Source organism: Telopea speciosissima, chromosome 4 (assembly GCF_018873765.1).
Source record: "Telopea speciosissima isolate NSW1024214 ecotype Mountain lineage chromosome 4, Tspe_v1, whole genome shotgun sequence".
Lineage (NCBI taxonomy): Eukaryota > Viridiplantae > Streptophyta > Magnoliopsida > Proteales > Proteaceae > Telopea > Telopea speciosissima.
Window position 1 is genome coordinate 67,056,183 of NC_057919.1, and position 16,266 is coordinate 67,072,448.

At 43.4% G+C, this 16,266-nt stretch overlaps 1 protein-coding gene across 3 annotated transcripts in view; it reads right to left on the reverse strand.

The window, feature by feature from the left end:
- Nucleotides 1-3,161: 3,161 nt before the first annotated feature.
- Nucleotides 3,162-16,266, reverse strand: part of LOC122658407 (serine/threonine-protein phosphatase 4 regulatory subunit 3A-like) — a 78,087-nt gene continuing 64,982 nt past the window's right edge. For all 3 annotated transcript variants that reach the window (XM_043853354.1, XM_043853352.1, XM_043853353.1), the window contains exons 21-25: nt 4,666-4,797; nt 4,471-4,578; nt 4,253-4,362; nt 4,058-4,159; nt 3,162-3,975 (exon numbers count right to left, since the gene is read on the reverse strand). In XM_043853354.1, coding sequence (XP_043709289.1) covers nt 3,477-3,975; nt 4,058-4,159; nt 4,253-4,362; nt 4,471-4,578; nt 4,666-4,797 — 951 coding nt within the window. In that variant the 3' untranslated portion in view covers nt 3,162-3,476. The remainder of the gene's footprint in view (nt 3,976-4,057; nt 4,160-4,252; nt 4,363-4,470; nt 4,579-4,665; nt 4,798-16,266) is intronic.

Genomic DNA, 16,266 nt, shown 5'->3' on the forward strand with positions numbered 1-16,266 from the left:
AACGCTACCTGGTTGTGCACCTAGTGTGACAACCACGTCTAGACACATAAACCACCTTGCCCCCATGTAAAGGAGGAAATTCCAGACACCTAAGGTGGTTTCTGTGTCTAGGCGTGGTTGCCATGCAAGGCACAAGACCGGAATCACCGGATAGTGTTCTATTTCCCAAAAACCTATATTCGTATTGTATGGACTAATCCGTATCGATCAAGCATTGGTATCATCATGATATCGATACAAATCGACCAATACGGTGACCCATACTTATAATGGATCCTTGCAATGAGCTACTTGGAAGAGAAATAAAAGGAAATAAAAGGAATAATATTATATAAAAAAAAAAGGTGAATTATTATTAATTCATCAGTGCGAGGGCCAATGAGAACGCATGTAGGAGAATCAACACGGATGTGTTTTCTGATTTTAGGAGGGGTTGGAGTGACTGGCCATTAATTTTGCCCGCGCTCATGTGTTTGGACGAAGAAGCCACACAACCAATAAGCATTCTTTTTCCCTTGACGGATTAAACTCTTGGAACAGTAAATACCATCATTAAACTTAGGGATGCCAACCGGCCGGTCACGGTCGGTTTCGATCGGGTCTGATTGGGCTACATCATTTCTAACACGTTCACTGTGACCGATTGTTTATTGGATCAGAACCTGTTTAATTTCGATCGATCGATTGCCGGTTTTTAAACGGGCTACAACTATTCAGGCTAAACTGTTGTAGCATCTACTGCTAAACGGGGCATCTGTTTAGTAAGGAATGAGAATCAAGAAGCCAAATAGGAAGAACTTAGAATTAAAACTATAAATGATTTCAAATTAAAAAATAGTTACTTGCAGGGTGGGATTTAGAAACCAAAGAGATTGCTTGACCTTGGACAAGGCTTATTTCATGGAGATTGGAAGACAAAATGGAAAGAGAATACAACTGGTCCTCCAAAAAGCATCCGAAGAAACTAAACAGGATGGGATCTAGAGAGAGAGAGATGGAAGGAGCTTCTCTTGCCCTCATCTAGCAGGAACACCAAGCAGCGTCCAAATTGTTTCTATTATCGTCAAGAGACAGGGAGATTCCATTGCCATCGTCTAGCTAGAACAGCAGGCAGACCAAAGAATTTCCGTTGTTATTAGAGAGAGAAGGTGATTCCATTACTACAATCGAGCCAGTGTCAAAGCAGCGTGGAGGAAGGTAGGGTTCGTCTTCGTTCAACTGATAATGGAGCAACAGAGAGGAGGCGATGTGGAAACGAACAAAACGAAGAGGGTTAGGGTTCCGGAAAAAGAGAAAAAATTGGGGTTTGTGAGGAGAATTATTATTTTAATAGTTTTATGATTATTACTTGCTTGGGTGGAGTCTTTAAATATATTATATTCTAAATCAATATACACATTCAATCAATAAAAATATCACCTGAAACTGAATTCGGTCAGGCCGGTCGGTCTCCCATTTTGCACTGGGAACGACCGATTAGTATTCGATCGGGCCATAAGCCCGATTCATTTATTAATCGGTCATGCTTGGCTCGGTTTTTGATTGGTCGGTACCAGTCAGCCTCTTCAGTGCGGGTCTGTAGATGACACCCCTAAATTTAAACTCCTACCTTCTTTCTCAGTCCAATCATAGGGTCAAATTCTATTGATTAAGAGATTTTCTTCACCATAGATGAAGGATAACTCAGAAAGAAAAACAGGAAAAAAATATATAATTAAATCAACCAAACATAAGAAATTGGAATCATTACTATTTGTTATTGAAATTTACTTTATCTCCAACTAGATCCTTTGATTAAAAGTTAATAATGACTATATATAATAAAAATTATAATTAGATTATGTATTAAAAAACCAATGTCACTTCTTTTCCCTTCCCTCTACTTGCAACAGATGAAACTTACATGATCACATCATCGCGGTGAGGTGAAAGAATCAGAAGAGGCAACCCTTGAATGTGACATTCAGAGCTGTCTCTATGTAGTGTTTCTTCCCTCCCTTTAGAATGGAGGCACCCCTGAATGTATAAGGTTTATGTCTTCCTTTCCTTAATTTTAGAATGGAGCCACCCCTGAATATATATATATATATATATATATCCATATGAGGCTTTTGGAGTAATCCATATCTGAACCAAATTGCCATTACATTTTGGGCACGAATGCTGCCTTAAAAATGAATGAGAAGAGGGGGGGGGGGGATATACACGCACACAGGACCGATATACTTGAATCAGCTCTTCCCCAAGTGTTCTTGGAAACGGATAAAAAGCATCCTAGTAATGGTAATTCAAGCCATGATGATGATCTGTGTATCTTGAGGCACAACTCACCATCGATTCCAATGGTTTACAATAGGAGTCACTTCTTTTTCAGATCCGAATATCTGAGAGCATTACTTACATTGGCAATGTCAATATATATGGCCATTTGGTTTGTGCATATCCACAAAGCCCCAACAACAGGAGAAACATCTCCTACCTGTATCATAGCGACGTATCTAATCCACAATTTTGTTCATAACCATGTCCTTTGTTTCCTTTTTTCCCCCTCTTTAACTCTCACCCCACCATACACCCCTGACAACGCTGAAACAAGTCAAGCAGCAGCAGCAGCAGAGGGGAGGAACACCACTGCATTTTTTTTATTCAAGGATTACAGGGAAGATGTCAACGACTCCTGCAAAACATATCTCAATGTAGAATACGAGTGTAGATGAAACAAGAGCTTCGTTAATTCAACTGCACATGATAAATACCTCGGCGTTTTTTACTTAATGTTCGAAGGAAAGATGTCAGTGACACCTGCAAAACAGATCTCAATATAGAATACGGTTGCAGATGAAACAAACGAGAGCTTCATTAATTACGACTGCACATGATACAACTACTGCAAAAGAGATGCAGCATAAGACCCTAACCAAGAGCTAATAATATACAATAGCATTATCGTTTGAAATGATATTCCACTGATCCTCCACAAGATATATTTGAACGCCATCAATTATTCCTAGTAAAAGGAAAGAGAAGTTACCTATACCTAAATGATTCCCAGCATGCAAAATTGAAAAACAAAGACTAAAATGTAGGGCAACAGAAAATGTTGGAGCCCCTTCTATACTGAACTACAGTATAAATCAACGGTAAACAAAGAAACAGATATAGGGGAAAGAACCATTAACAACTGATGAATGTTATACAAAAGCAATGTCTTTCTTGCCTCCAAAGGCAAACCAAACAAGGGGAAGACTAGACCTCATCATCCGACTTCAGGCTTTGCCACTCTTACTGGCAGTACATTTTATCTCTTCCTTTTGCCAATAGAGAACCAGAAACTTAAGCCATCCCTCAGTATGTTGGCGAACTTCTTTGACAAGTCTTCTGTTCATTTTGGCGGACGGGAAAACCAACCCAACTGGCTGATTGTAATCTTTCACTTTCATGGCTTGAAAAGAAATAAAACAATATGATCAATTAAGTCATCGTACTGAATATGGTTCTGAGCCAGTGACATTAGTGCCATTTACAGTCATCTCCGACGGGGAATTGTTACCGTTGGGCGCCAGCAATGGACAGTCATCTCCACTTGACTGTCTAGTACCAGAGGCATTGGGCACACAATTGGAACAACTTCTTGGAGCTGTAGGTTCCTTCTCAATATGGTTCTCTTGATCTGAACTGCTTTTAGTATCAGGGGTGCGAGTAATAATACGCATGGTGCTAGTCACTTTCTTGCCGTGTGACGCCGCATGGGTAGGTGTTGCGGAAATGATGGATACAGAACCATCTATTGAATTTTTATCCAACCTTTGCTTCTTTGTTAGCTCAAGCTCCTTTTCTTTAGAAGTCGACTTGCGTTTCGGCTTGGGGGACTCTGCTGTCGTGCTGTCCCCACCAGAGGTCCCTGGTTTAGGTGGCGGATTGTAGTTGTCATCATCGTCATCATCGTCATAGTCAACCAGCCCACCAGATCCCGGTCTACATAATTAAAAGGATATAAGACATGCACCAAAATGTTATCAAGATGGCTTTCATGTACTCGCATTAACAGAAATATTACCTTAATGATGGATAGCTGATGCTGGAACCATTCGGTAAGACAGGGAGAGCATGTTGGTCACGGGTATGTGAAGCGCGTACAGATGCAGTATCTTCTTCATCACTAATCACATCAAAACACAAATAGATATTCAGGAACTTAAAATTCAAATTAAGAACCATTACATTCTCCCACATCCCACAACAAAGTACAAACCTGTCTTCATTGAAGTAGTCCTCCTCTTCTTTCTCAAGGGCCCGCTCATCATTCCGCTTTCTTGGATCCACAACATTAACAGCACTTCTTGTTTCACAGGCTTCTAGGGACTGATGCAAGAAACGTCAGACATTGAAATTACTGTTGAATGGTCCCTTCCATAAACCACACACACACACACATATATCCACTTAAAATCAGGAGATAGAGGCAAGCACCTGTTCATATTTAACTTTCAGCACTTGAATGGATGGTAAGTGCTCAAATTTGACCAACTGATTCCAGAATGAATTTATCACATATGTGATTAAGGTTTTGAGGTTTTCCTGCAGTGGAGAAAATAAAGCTGAAAACAAGTAGCTTGTCCATATACTCATAACTCAGGAGAAGAGAGACATAACAAAGATTAGCACCTTCCGTATATACTCGAAAAGTTCTAGGACCGCAGAGTTCAGCAGATTATAGCGATTACCATTGGCAACGAATGCCTCAACAATTGGTTTTAGAAGGTTGTTCTTGACAATGTGACGCAGCAGATGATCATCCTGTAAATCAGTAAGCTCAAGATGTGATACACAGCCTTAAACACAATTCTTATTATAATTGTTGAAGAAAATATTAAATTGTAGAAAGAGAGCCATATTGGCGTGTTGCCATCACATTTATAATTCATAACTACTCACAGATTTTCTTCTTTGAAAGAAATGAATGTAACAAGAAGGATTTAAAGATCAATAATGAAGGATGGATCATCCAGAATAAACCAATCTGGATCTTTTATTGGATTGTCCAGATCATTCAACATCATCCAGATCCAATACCAACCCTAATTTGGCAATCCAAACAATCTGATACTGATCTTTCAAAACATGGAAGAAAAATTGCTCGCACGTTATTATACTCGTCAACCGAAAAATGCTTCTCCCAGCCACCCAAAAAAAAAAGAGGAAAGAGAAGAACCAAAATATTTCCAGAGATGGAAAATCAGATCTTGTCCATTAAGACACCTAAAATGTCTTCATCAAATCTTCTGTTTTTTTTTTCCATTCATTCTTGCAATGATAATGCAATTATATTATTAGTTATCCATTAAAATTGTGAAACTTGCCAAGGTAACTGTGACTTTCTATAATATAAAAGCCAACAATATCACAGGACCTATTTTTTCAAGAAAAGCATCCAACTTGCATCCACCTTATCCGTTGACAAATGACAAACCTCAGATCCATGTGTTTGTATGATTTCACATAATTTGAAATTTGGTAATTACCTGCAGTCCACCTTGTTTCTTGACAAATGACTTTGAGGTCACATGAGGAAATAATTTAGAATTTGTTCACATGTTATAAATTTAGGAGCTCTCTCTCTCTCTCTCTAAGGTAACTGCGACTTTCTATGATATAAAAGCCAACAATATCACATGACCTATTTTTCCAAGAAAAGCACCCAACTTGCATCCACCTTGTTTGTTGACAAATGACAAACCTCAGATCCATGTGTTTTGTGTATGATTTCACATAATTTGAAATGTTGTAATTACCTGCAGTCCACCTTGTTTCTTGACAAATGACTTTGAGGTCACATGAGGAAACAATTTAGAAGAGGTCACATGAGGAAATAATTTAGAATTTGGAATGTTAGTGTATGATTTCATATAATTTGAAATGTTGTAATTACCTGCAGTCCACCTTGTACTTTGAGGTCACAGGAGGAAATAATTTAAAAGAGATCACATGAGGAAATAATTTAGAAATTGGAATGTTATGTGTGTGTGTGTGTGTTGTGTGTGTGATGTGGATTCGGGGTTCAAAACCCCTACTCGGATCACATATGGGCCCACCCGGTTGAACAAAATCTAAGCAATAGAAGGGCAATGGCAATTTTGTAATAACCAGAAGTTTTAAAGGAGATGGCACTTTGGTAAATTAATGAAACTGTTAAAGGGGAAATCTGATCGGTTAGTAAGCATAAAGACAAAGAAGGAATTGAGAACTAATAAAGGGGACAATCCTGGAATAAAAGCATTCAAAGGACATAACCAGAATTATATGTTAAAGGGAAGGGTATTTAAGACCTAACAACATAAAACCCACTTTAATAAATATCCCAATTGAAGGTTGTCTTGATGTAGATCGAAGCATGAAGAAGTGCAAAGAAAAAGGGCAAGAAAAAAAAGTTACCGTTCATATGAACAGTGGTTCACGCGGCATTGTTGACATGAACAGTGATTTGGGGGCTGATATGGACTGCCGGCTTAGGGAGTTGATTTTTGGAGTTATTTTTATTATTAGACACTAATTTAGTCTCCTATTTGAGTTGTAATCCTAATTGGGAATCCTCGTTCTGTAAGGAATCCTAGTTAGAATCTAGTTTATATTTTATATGTTTTATTAATTAGTTTCTTACTTAGATTAGGATTGGATTGCTTTATTATAAATACATTTAAGTGGCTGAGCACAAGAAGACAGAGATTGAAGAGAAAAGAGCTATTGATGAAGCTGTGAGATGCGGCAACGGTGAGATACCATGGGTGGGAAGCCCTGGGTGAGAGGATGATGGGCTGAGATAGCTGATCCTATTCACCCTTCTATATCCCTTTCGTCTTCTTTCCTAACCTTTGATGTTCTTCTTCATATGTAAACAGAAAATAGCAATAAAAGAGTTTTAGTTATTTAGTTTTTGTTCTTTTTATTGTATTGATCATCCTGCAATCAATCTCCTGCTGGTTTCCCTGGTTTGAGGTCGATTTTTGCATTGTCTTCTCCAACCTTCAGAACTCAAACCAGCGAAGGAGTTTCTTGCACAAGAAAACCACGATCCAGTTAAATGATGATTACTAGAGTATTTAGGACGTACCCAGTGCACAAGGCTCCCGCCGCTGCGGGGTCTGGGGAGGGTCATAATGTACACAGCCTTACGCTTACAAGACTATTTAAAGATAATAATTAAAGATTCCTAATTAAACTCTAAAACTGAAACTAACCTTATCTCTAATGGGACTCATAACTGAAATAAAATCCTAAATCGACTCTACCACTAAGGCGTACCCAGTGCATGAGGCGCCCGCCACTGCGGGGTCTAGGGAGGGCCATAATGTATGCGGCCTAAATAGCCTATTAAAACTAAAACCGAAGATTACATGATGAACTCAACTAATTAAAACCCTACTAAATAAATAAATTAAATATCCTATTTTAACCCAAAGACCCAATTGAACCCACTTTGTCTTCATATGGGTCCCCCAACGGCTTTAGTCCGGTCCAAGGAACTGCTCCTGCATCACTCTAAAGGGCAGGTTCTGGTAAACTGAGCAAGAGACCAGGATAGAAGTTCTCTACATCATGCTCGTAGATTCTTCTTCTTCTATTTATATTTTATAAGTTATGTCCGCACAGTTTATGCGAACACAGGATGATTCCATAAAAGGTCCAAAAATGGAAATTGAAGAGTAAGGACCTGATACCAGAGACAAAAATTACAATTCTCTCAATTTAAGCGATGAAACGAATATTTAACAACTTTGTGGCCATCTAGACTTCAGTACTTGATTGATTAGTTCAATACCAAAGAGAAACACCTAAAATTTCGTATTGTTTTTGCATGTAGAAGGATGGACAGAAATGAATTACCATATAAGTATATGATACATTCAAATAAGAAATGGAAATATGTAAATTGGAGTGAACCCGGGTCGAATAACCCTTATTGGGTCGCTTGTAGCCCACCCAAACACTTAATAAACTCAAGTATTATGAACAATGGCAAAAATGTAATTTCTGTAATAATCCAACAATTAATAAAGGCAAGCAACAAGTAATGGCACTACCGTAATTTATTGGAACTTCAAGACACAAGCAAAGGGAATGTAACGTATTAGTGGGATAGGTAAAATTTGAATGGAAAATAAAATAAGGGTAATAGTTCTAAGAGGGAAGGGTATTTATGAAGTATTTATGAAGTTAAAATAGTTATGAAACCGGGGATCTTGATGGTTCTCCGGCAATGACTCCGTCTCCCCCCTCAGCCCTGCTCGCTGCCTGCGCCGATGCTCCTCCCCCTGCACTTCCCCCCTCCCCTGTAATTTTCTCTTTCCCCCCTCTCTGTCCTGGCCCCACCAACGAAAAATCACCCACCATTGCTACCTCCCCCCCTGCCCCCTGCTTCACCCTTTAACCCTGCTTTAACCTCTTCTCCTCCCCCCAGCCTTGTGCATCCCCATAACTCCCCTCCTCCCTCCACTTGGAGCTCCCTCCTCTCCGGCACCCCCTCTACCACCTCTGATCGACATTCCCTGCACTTTGTCCCTCCCACTATTGTTGGCGACTCTAAGGTGGGCTTCTGTCCAAAGGGCCTGCTTGACGATGAGATCTCCAAATGGCCCTGCTGCCTAGTGGGGCACTTTCTTAGCGCTCGTCCATCCTTCCATGTTGTCAAATTTTCTCTGCAAAAGCAATGGCGCACGGCAGGGGCTGTCTTCACTTACCTTTTATCCAGCGGCATCTTCATCTTCAGATTCTCTGACGACTCCGACAAGTTCCGTGCCTTGGAGGGTGGTCCATGGCTGGTTGGCAAAAAACCGATATTCCTCCGGCAATGGGACCATCGCTCCTCTCTCAGCAAAATTGAACTCAAAGCCATCCCTATCTGGGTCAGTCTGCCAGGTCTTCCACTTCACTACTGGTGTGCCTCTGGACTCAGCCTCGTTGGATCGACCATCGGCAAACCTCTCTTCTCCGACGAGCACACCGAGAAAATGGACCGTCTCTCCTTTGCACGCATCTGCGTGGAGATCTCTGCAAAAGATCCCCCCTGACTCTGTCCTCATCCAGGAACAAGATGGCCATTCTTTCTATCAAAGGGTGACTTACGAGTGGCTACCCCAATATTGCTCCATCTGCAAAACCTTCGGCCACCCTTCGAAACAGTGCCTTCCGGCTGTTGTTGCCTCTGTAGATGTTACTACGGCTCTGCCGTCTCCCTCGATCACTGCTACAGTTCCTTCTGTTGAAGCCGAGACCGCAATCGATGCCTTTACAGCAGCGCTGCTTACTGTGGAGGAGGTTGTAGCCCTTGGGGAAGATATTGATGCTGCTATGATCGCTGTTGGGGAAGATGACGCCGCTATTTAGGCTCAGGCAACAATTTCTTTGGCGACAGACAACACTATAGTATCTGAAGGCTCCTTGAAACCTTCATGTGGCCCGAAAAAAGACAGGAATAGCCACCGGAGAAGCCTGCATGACGCCGGTGGGATTCCTGACCATGGTGAGTCCCCCGATGTTCACATACCTCGAGGATCAGTTGATGTTGGCCACAACAGATTCCTGGTACTTGGGACTCCCGATACTGGTGACGATAGTGATGTTGCAGCCTCGACTGCTCCTCTCGAGACCTGCCTGAACTGTGGCGACGACCTGCAGGCTTCCCCTGCCGTTACCTCTGCAAAACCCCTTTTGCCTTCGCCCAGCTCCTTTTCTACTTCTGGAAACCCAAAATTTGCCTTAACCCCCATCATTCAAACCTCACCTCCCTCGAAGCCCACAACCCGTTTTACTAATACCCAATTCCTCTCTCCCACACGTGTCCCACTTTACCACCACTCACACCCTTTTGTCCCATCTCATGCCAATTCTCCTTCTGACCCGATCCATCAACCCGCAACCCTATCCCACCCAAACCACCAAGTCTACTTAACTTTTGACACAACTTCTTTTCCCCCCTGGCCGAACCACTTCAAACCTGTTCTTGGTCCTCCAGCCCTCCTTTCTGGTTCAAACTTGGTTTGTTTTCCCCCTTTGAAGGATTACCGCCTCAGGCCCCGTAGTGTTCCACCGGGGTCCAGAGTCACATCCACCTCTGGTTGGCTGCCACCCCCCCTCCCCTCTTATGATCCCTTGGACTATTTAGAATGTCTGTGGGTTAAACGCCCCGGCCAAACAAGCCGAGATTCGTGCCCGTCTCAAATCCACCAAATCCCCCCGGTTTCAAGGTGCTCGAGCCCAATTCCTCCAAGATAGCCCATTCTCTCGCCCCCTTTTGGTCCTTCCTCTCTAACTATGACCATTCTCCTTCCGGCCGGATTTGGATTCTTTGGGATCCCTCCAAATTCCATATCACGGTCTCTTCTTCCTCTTCCCAATTCATTCACCTCAGCATTTCCGACCACCTCCGCAATCACCTCTTCTTCTTCACCATGGTTTACGCCCTCAACCGTCCCCCTGATAGAATTCCGTTATGGGAGGATATCCGATCCATTTCCTTGTCTGTTGGCTCCCCTTCTTGGGGTATCGGTGGTGATTTCAATGTGGTCCGCAGTCCGCTTCAGTCATGAAAAGCTAGGAGGCTCCCCTATCGACCTCCAAGCCGTCACAGCCTTCAATTCCTGTCTAGACGACTTTGGGCTAAACGACCTTAGGTGGTCGGGTGCTGATCTCTCCTGGCACAACAAGCGCTCTGCCATTGACAGAGTTGCCTGCAAGCTTGACAGAGTCCTAGTCAATGATCTTTGGCTCTCCTCTCTTCCTTCCTCCTATGCCTTTTTTGACCTTCCTGGTCTTTCGGATCACTCCCCCATATCTCTTTTTGTCCTCCCCTTTTTATCCTTTGGCCCGAAACCCTTCAAGTTCTTTAATATGTGGACCTCCCACCCCGACTTCCTTCCTGCTGTCCAAGCCGCTTGGAGCATCCCTGTCTTCTCCTTCTCCTCCCCTCTTTTAGCCTTCTCTAAAAAGCTCAAAAATGTCAAGATGGCTCTCAGATCTTGGAATTCTTCCACCTTCGGCAACATCTCCTCTCGTGTCTCCCCTTGTCGGGATACCTTCTCCTCCATCCAGTTCCGTCTTCAGTCTGACCCCCTCAATCCTTCCCTTGCTGAGGAAGAAGTTATTGCCGCCTCTGAGCTTTCCTCCTCTCTTTCCCTTGAGGAAAGTTTCCTTAAGCAGAAATCTCGAACCAAATGGCTTGAGCTTGGAGATTCGAACACCACCTTCTTTCACCGCTTCCTTAAAGTCCGCTCCAACTCCAACTCCATTCTCTCTCTTACCTCCTCTTATGGCTCGATCCTCTCCTCTGTTGATACCATCAAAGCTGAGGCTGTGAACTACTTCACTGGCATCTTTTGCCCCCCTTCCTCCTCCCATCCCCCCCTTCCTGACGACCTCCTCAACAAATTCATCCCCCCTCACCTCCTCAGCTCCATCCCCTCTGACTCGGAAAGCTCCTCCGCTGTTCGCTCTCATAAGGCTAGCATAGCTCCGGGCCCTGTTGGGTTTAGCATGGGGTTCTTCACCACTTGCTGGGACATCATTGGCACCGATCTTATCACTGCCATTAAGAGCTTCTTCTTCAATCCTAATCAGATTCATGGCATCAATCAATCCTTCCTTTGCCTCATTCTCAAGTTCTCCGGAGCCTCGGCCATGTCTGACTTTAGACCCATCTCCCTCTGTAATCTCCTGTACAAGTTCATTGCTAAAATTCTTGCCAATCGGCTCAACCTTGTCATCGACTTCCTTGTCAGTTCCAACCAATCCGCCTTCATTGCCGGCCGAAGTATCTTGGATAACATCATCCTTTGCCAAGAAATCGTCCGAGGTTTCGACTGTAAATCCCCCCCTGTCTGCTCTTTTGAAAATCGACATTCATAAGGCTTTTGATTCCATCCGGTGGGACTTCATCTCCCAAGTCCTCCTCAAGATGTCCTTCCCCCTATCTTTGTTAACTGGATCTATCTTTGCATCTCCACCCCTCGCTTCTCTGTGCTTTTTAATGGCAGCCCGGCTGGTTTTTTCCCCTCCTCTGTCGGTATTCGACAAGGTTGTCCCCTCTCCCCTTTTCTCTTTTGCTTTTCCCTTGAAGTCCTCTCCCGTAGCATCCAATCCAAAACTGACCTCCACCTCATCACCCCCATTCCTAAATGCAAGCCTACCAACCTGACTCACCTTGCCTTCGCTGATGATCACATGATCTTTTCCAAGGCTGACCCTCTCTCGATTGAGTTCATCATGTCCTCCCTTCAACTTTTTCAGGACCTTTCTGGGCTTCGCATAAACCTCCTCAAGTCCCAAATCTTCCTTACCGGTGTTCCTGATACCACCAAAGCCTTCCTTTCCTCCCTCTCTGGCTTCACCATTGGCACTTTGCCTGTCCGCTACCTTGGCCTCCCCCTCATCCCTGCCAGACTTTCAGGCCACCACTACTCCCCTATCTTGGATCTCCTTCGCAAGAGGCTTCAGCTTTGGAAAGCCAAGCTCTTATCCTATGCAGGTCGGCTCGAGCTGATTAGATCGGTGCTCCAGTCTTGTGACATCTATTGGAGTGGTGTTTTTAGCCTCCCAAAGGCGACTATCAAGGCGGCTGAATCTATTATGTGTGCTTTCCTTTGGAAAGGAGTGGGCTCTGCCAGGTTCCTTCATCCCATGAGCTGGGCCTCACTTTGTGTCCCTAAAACTGAAGGAGGCCTTGGGCTCAGGAGAATTAAAGATGTCAACATTGCTGGATCCATCAAGCTTATCTGGAAGCTCCTCACCAACAAAACCAGCATTTGGACTTCTTGGGTTTATGTAGGGCCCCTCTGTAGGGACTCCATTTGGTCTATTAGCCCAGGGGCTGACTCCTCCTGGGTTTGGTGCAGGATTCTCCAGGTGAGGCATTTAGCCAGGGCCGCCATTACTTGCAGGATCGATGATGGCTCGACCACCTTGCTTTGGCTTGATAAGTGGCACCCTTCTGGTGTCCTCTCTTCCATTGTGAGCCCCAGAGAGATCTACTCCTCCGGCCTAGACAGATCTGCCCTTGTTGCTTCTATCATCTCCAATGGCTCTTGGTCCCTTGCCCAACTCCCCTCCCCCCCTTGCTGACCTCTGGAGTTCCCTCCCCCCCATCCCCCCTGGGCACCGTGGTAGAGGTGACACCACCCTTTGGCTCCACTCCCCCTCAGGCAGATTCTCCTCTCACTCCGCTTGGGACTTGGTTAGACATAGAGGGACCCCCTGTCCTTGGCACAGAGTTGTCTGGTTTAGAGGCCACATCCCCCGTCATAGTCTCACCGCCTGGCGCGCCCTTGCAAATTGCCTTCCCACCCAAGGCTTCCTCATCTATCGGCACATTCAGGTTCACCCTAGTTGCTGTCTTTGTTGGAATGGGGCTGAAGATGCAGAGCACCTGTTTTTCGCCTGCCCCTTTGCTTCTTCCATCTGGTCCCGTGTTCTTCGTTACTGTTGGCCAGGTCGGCGCTCCCCCCTCTCCCTCAGCAGGGAATGGATCTGGATTGACATGACGTTTGGAGGTAAGACGATTTGTGATTTGATTGGCAAGATTGCCTTTTGCGCCACTATCTCCCATATCTGGATGGAACGCAACCTTAGAAGATGGACGTCCAAATCCCGCTCTTTCGACACGATTTGGAAGGCCATCTTCTTTGATGTTTCATCTAAGATCAGTTCCCTCCCCCCCCCTCGGATGTGAATGACACCCCAAGGAACAGGCTCATTGTTGTCTCCTGGGGTCTCCCTCTATCCATTTTGCACCCTAGCTAGTTCCTAGCTTCGGCTTTGCCTTTGGGCTTGTATATTCCTTCTTTTTCTTTGTAATTTAATATTTATTCATCCAAAAAAAAAAAAAAAAGATTCTAAAGCAAGAGAGGAATAATATCGTCTTCCTCCTATGACCAAACAATCCAGTGGCAGGAGGAATTTGATTTAAGTGATAGATCTCACCTATTTGGGCGCCAATTGAAGTGAAATTTCAGGGGGGAGTTCTCAACTCTTAGATCTCCCATAAATAAACAGCAGCGGGTCAAATCGTCAAACAACAGTTGAGTATTAAGTCTCTGAAACCAGATCAGGCAGACTTCATTGTTGCAGGTTCCTTCAACAAGTCGGGTCTCACTACCTGTGCGGGAAGAGGGTGCCAAATCACCCAGGTTGGATTGCCCATAGGTAAGGAATGTATGCACAGAATTTAAGAACAAAAGAAAGAAGTTTGGTAAGGATCGAGCAAACCTATTTGGGCTGGTGATATTGCCAGAAATAGAACACAATAGGTAATTGCTGAATACAGAAATTAAGAGAAGGGAGAAGAAGCAGAATATAAATGAGAAAAGAAGAGAGAGAAACTCGCAAGGGAAAGGTAGAGAAAAGGAAATTGCCGTAGGGGAGGAAGGGTTCAAGGCCAGCAAGCCTTTGCACACGCCAACAGGCAACCACTCAATTAACTCAATTCTCTATTGCAGTTCATTCCAATTCATTCCAATCTATTAACTCCATCATATTACATTAATATAAAGAAAAACACCCTTACATGATAATAGAAACTCAACTAAAATGGAAACTAAATAACCTAGGCAATATTAAATATAGAAACTACCAAAAGAACTCTACTTCATCTACCTACCCGTATATAATAAAATAAACTTATGATTACATCCTATGTAGTTTACCAGCCCCCCTTACACTAAAACACCGGGCTGGTCTGGTTGTGTCAGGGCTTAGCCTCCAAAGAGGGTCATTCTGGTCCATCCAGGCCATAGGCTCTAGTAGTAGTCACTAGAAGAAGAAGAAATGGAAAGACATGCCATAATATCATACAGTAGTTACTAGAGAAGGAAGCAAAAGCACAAATAAAAAAGTGAAGCATAAAATTTCTCAAAATGTGAGAAGCAAAAAGGTGAACAAGATGCAATATAGAGGCAAGTAAGAAAAGATCGGGAACCATTTGGAAGTGTGTTTCTCCTACACTAGATAGTAAAGTAACAAGGCCTAAAATGTAATATTTCTTCAGTTTTTAGAAAGAAGACTACACGATAGGGGTTTTTAATTAGGGTCCATAGTTTATTATATGACAATAAATGGTAAGCAATAGATTGATTACAAAACAGGTTTTTTGAAATCAGGTCCGCATCCAAAACTGAGAGATAGTGAAAAGTCATTGTCCGAAATTTCGGTAGAAATGACTGAAATTTCTAACAAAATATTTTGGTTTTGACCGATATCGAAACAAAATGACTACCAAAGTGTCAATGTTGAAATGAACCAAAATTTGCAAAAAGCACCAAAATATTTCAGATTCGACAACTGGGGTTGAAATCCGAAACTTCAAACCTTGGTGAAAGGCAAGTGTGCCTTTGAAGAAGACAAAAGCCGGAACCTTCCCTCCCCTACTTCTTGGAGGAGATGGAATCCTCACCTTGGAGAACATGATGGAGGTAGTACAGTTCCACACACCCCTTCCTCTCTCAGACCATCCATCCCCTAATCTTTTTCCGAAACACGTTTTCCCACCATTGAAATGTTTCCTGCTACTTATGATACAAACTTCATAGAGCCAAGTCTTACCTCAAGAAAATGGGAGCAGAATTTCTACACCAGGCATATTTGGAGAGGTTCCCCAGACAGGTACCTGGTTCTGCCACAAGGCAAGTCAGATGGGGGAGAAACTTTTGTGGACAGGTAGGCTGTACCCCTCAAGAAAATGGGAGCAGAATTTCTACACCAGGCATATTTGGAGAGGTTCCCCAGACAGGTACCTGGTTCTGCCACAAGGCAAGTCAGATGGGGGAGAAACTTTTGTGGACAGGTAGGCTGTACCCCTCAAGAAAATGGGAGCAAAATTTCTACACCAGGCATATTTGGAGAGGTTTCCCAGACAGGTACCAGGTTCTGCCACAAGGCAAGTCAGATGGGATAGAAACTTTTGTAGACAGGTAGGCTGTACCCTGATCAAAGGTCAGATTTCAGTCCAATCGGAGTTAGCCAAGTGGCAAGACAAAGTATTCAAAAAATTTAGGACTGCAGAGAGTGTGCCAATGGATGTATATCTTAAAATACAAGGAAATATGCCAATACATGAGAAGGAATACGATCGAATTTGGGTCTGAAATTTGACATGCGGCCATTGAGATCATTCCCTAGATATCCAATGGTTGGAATTGTCACATCACCCTTCCACGTGGCAGAAATTGGTAACCCTATGGGAAACATCTCCAGACATGCCAGTCTAGAAGAACTTTTTCCCAA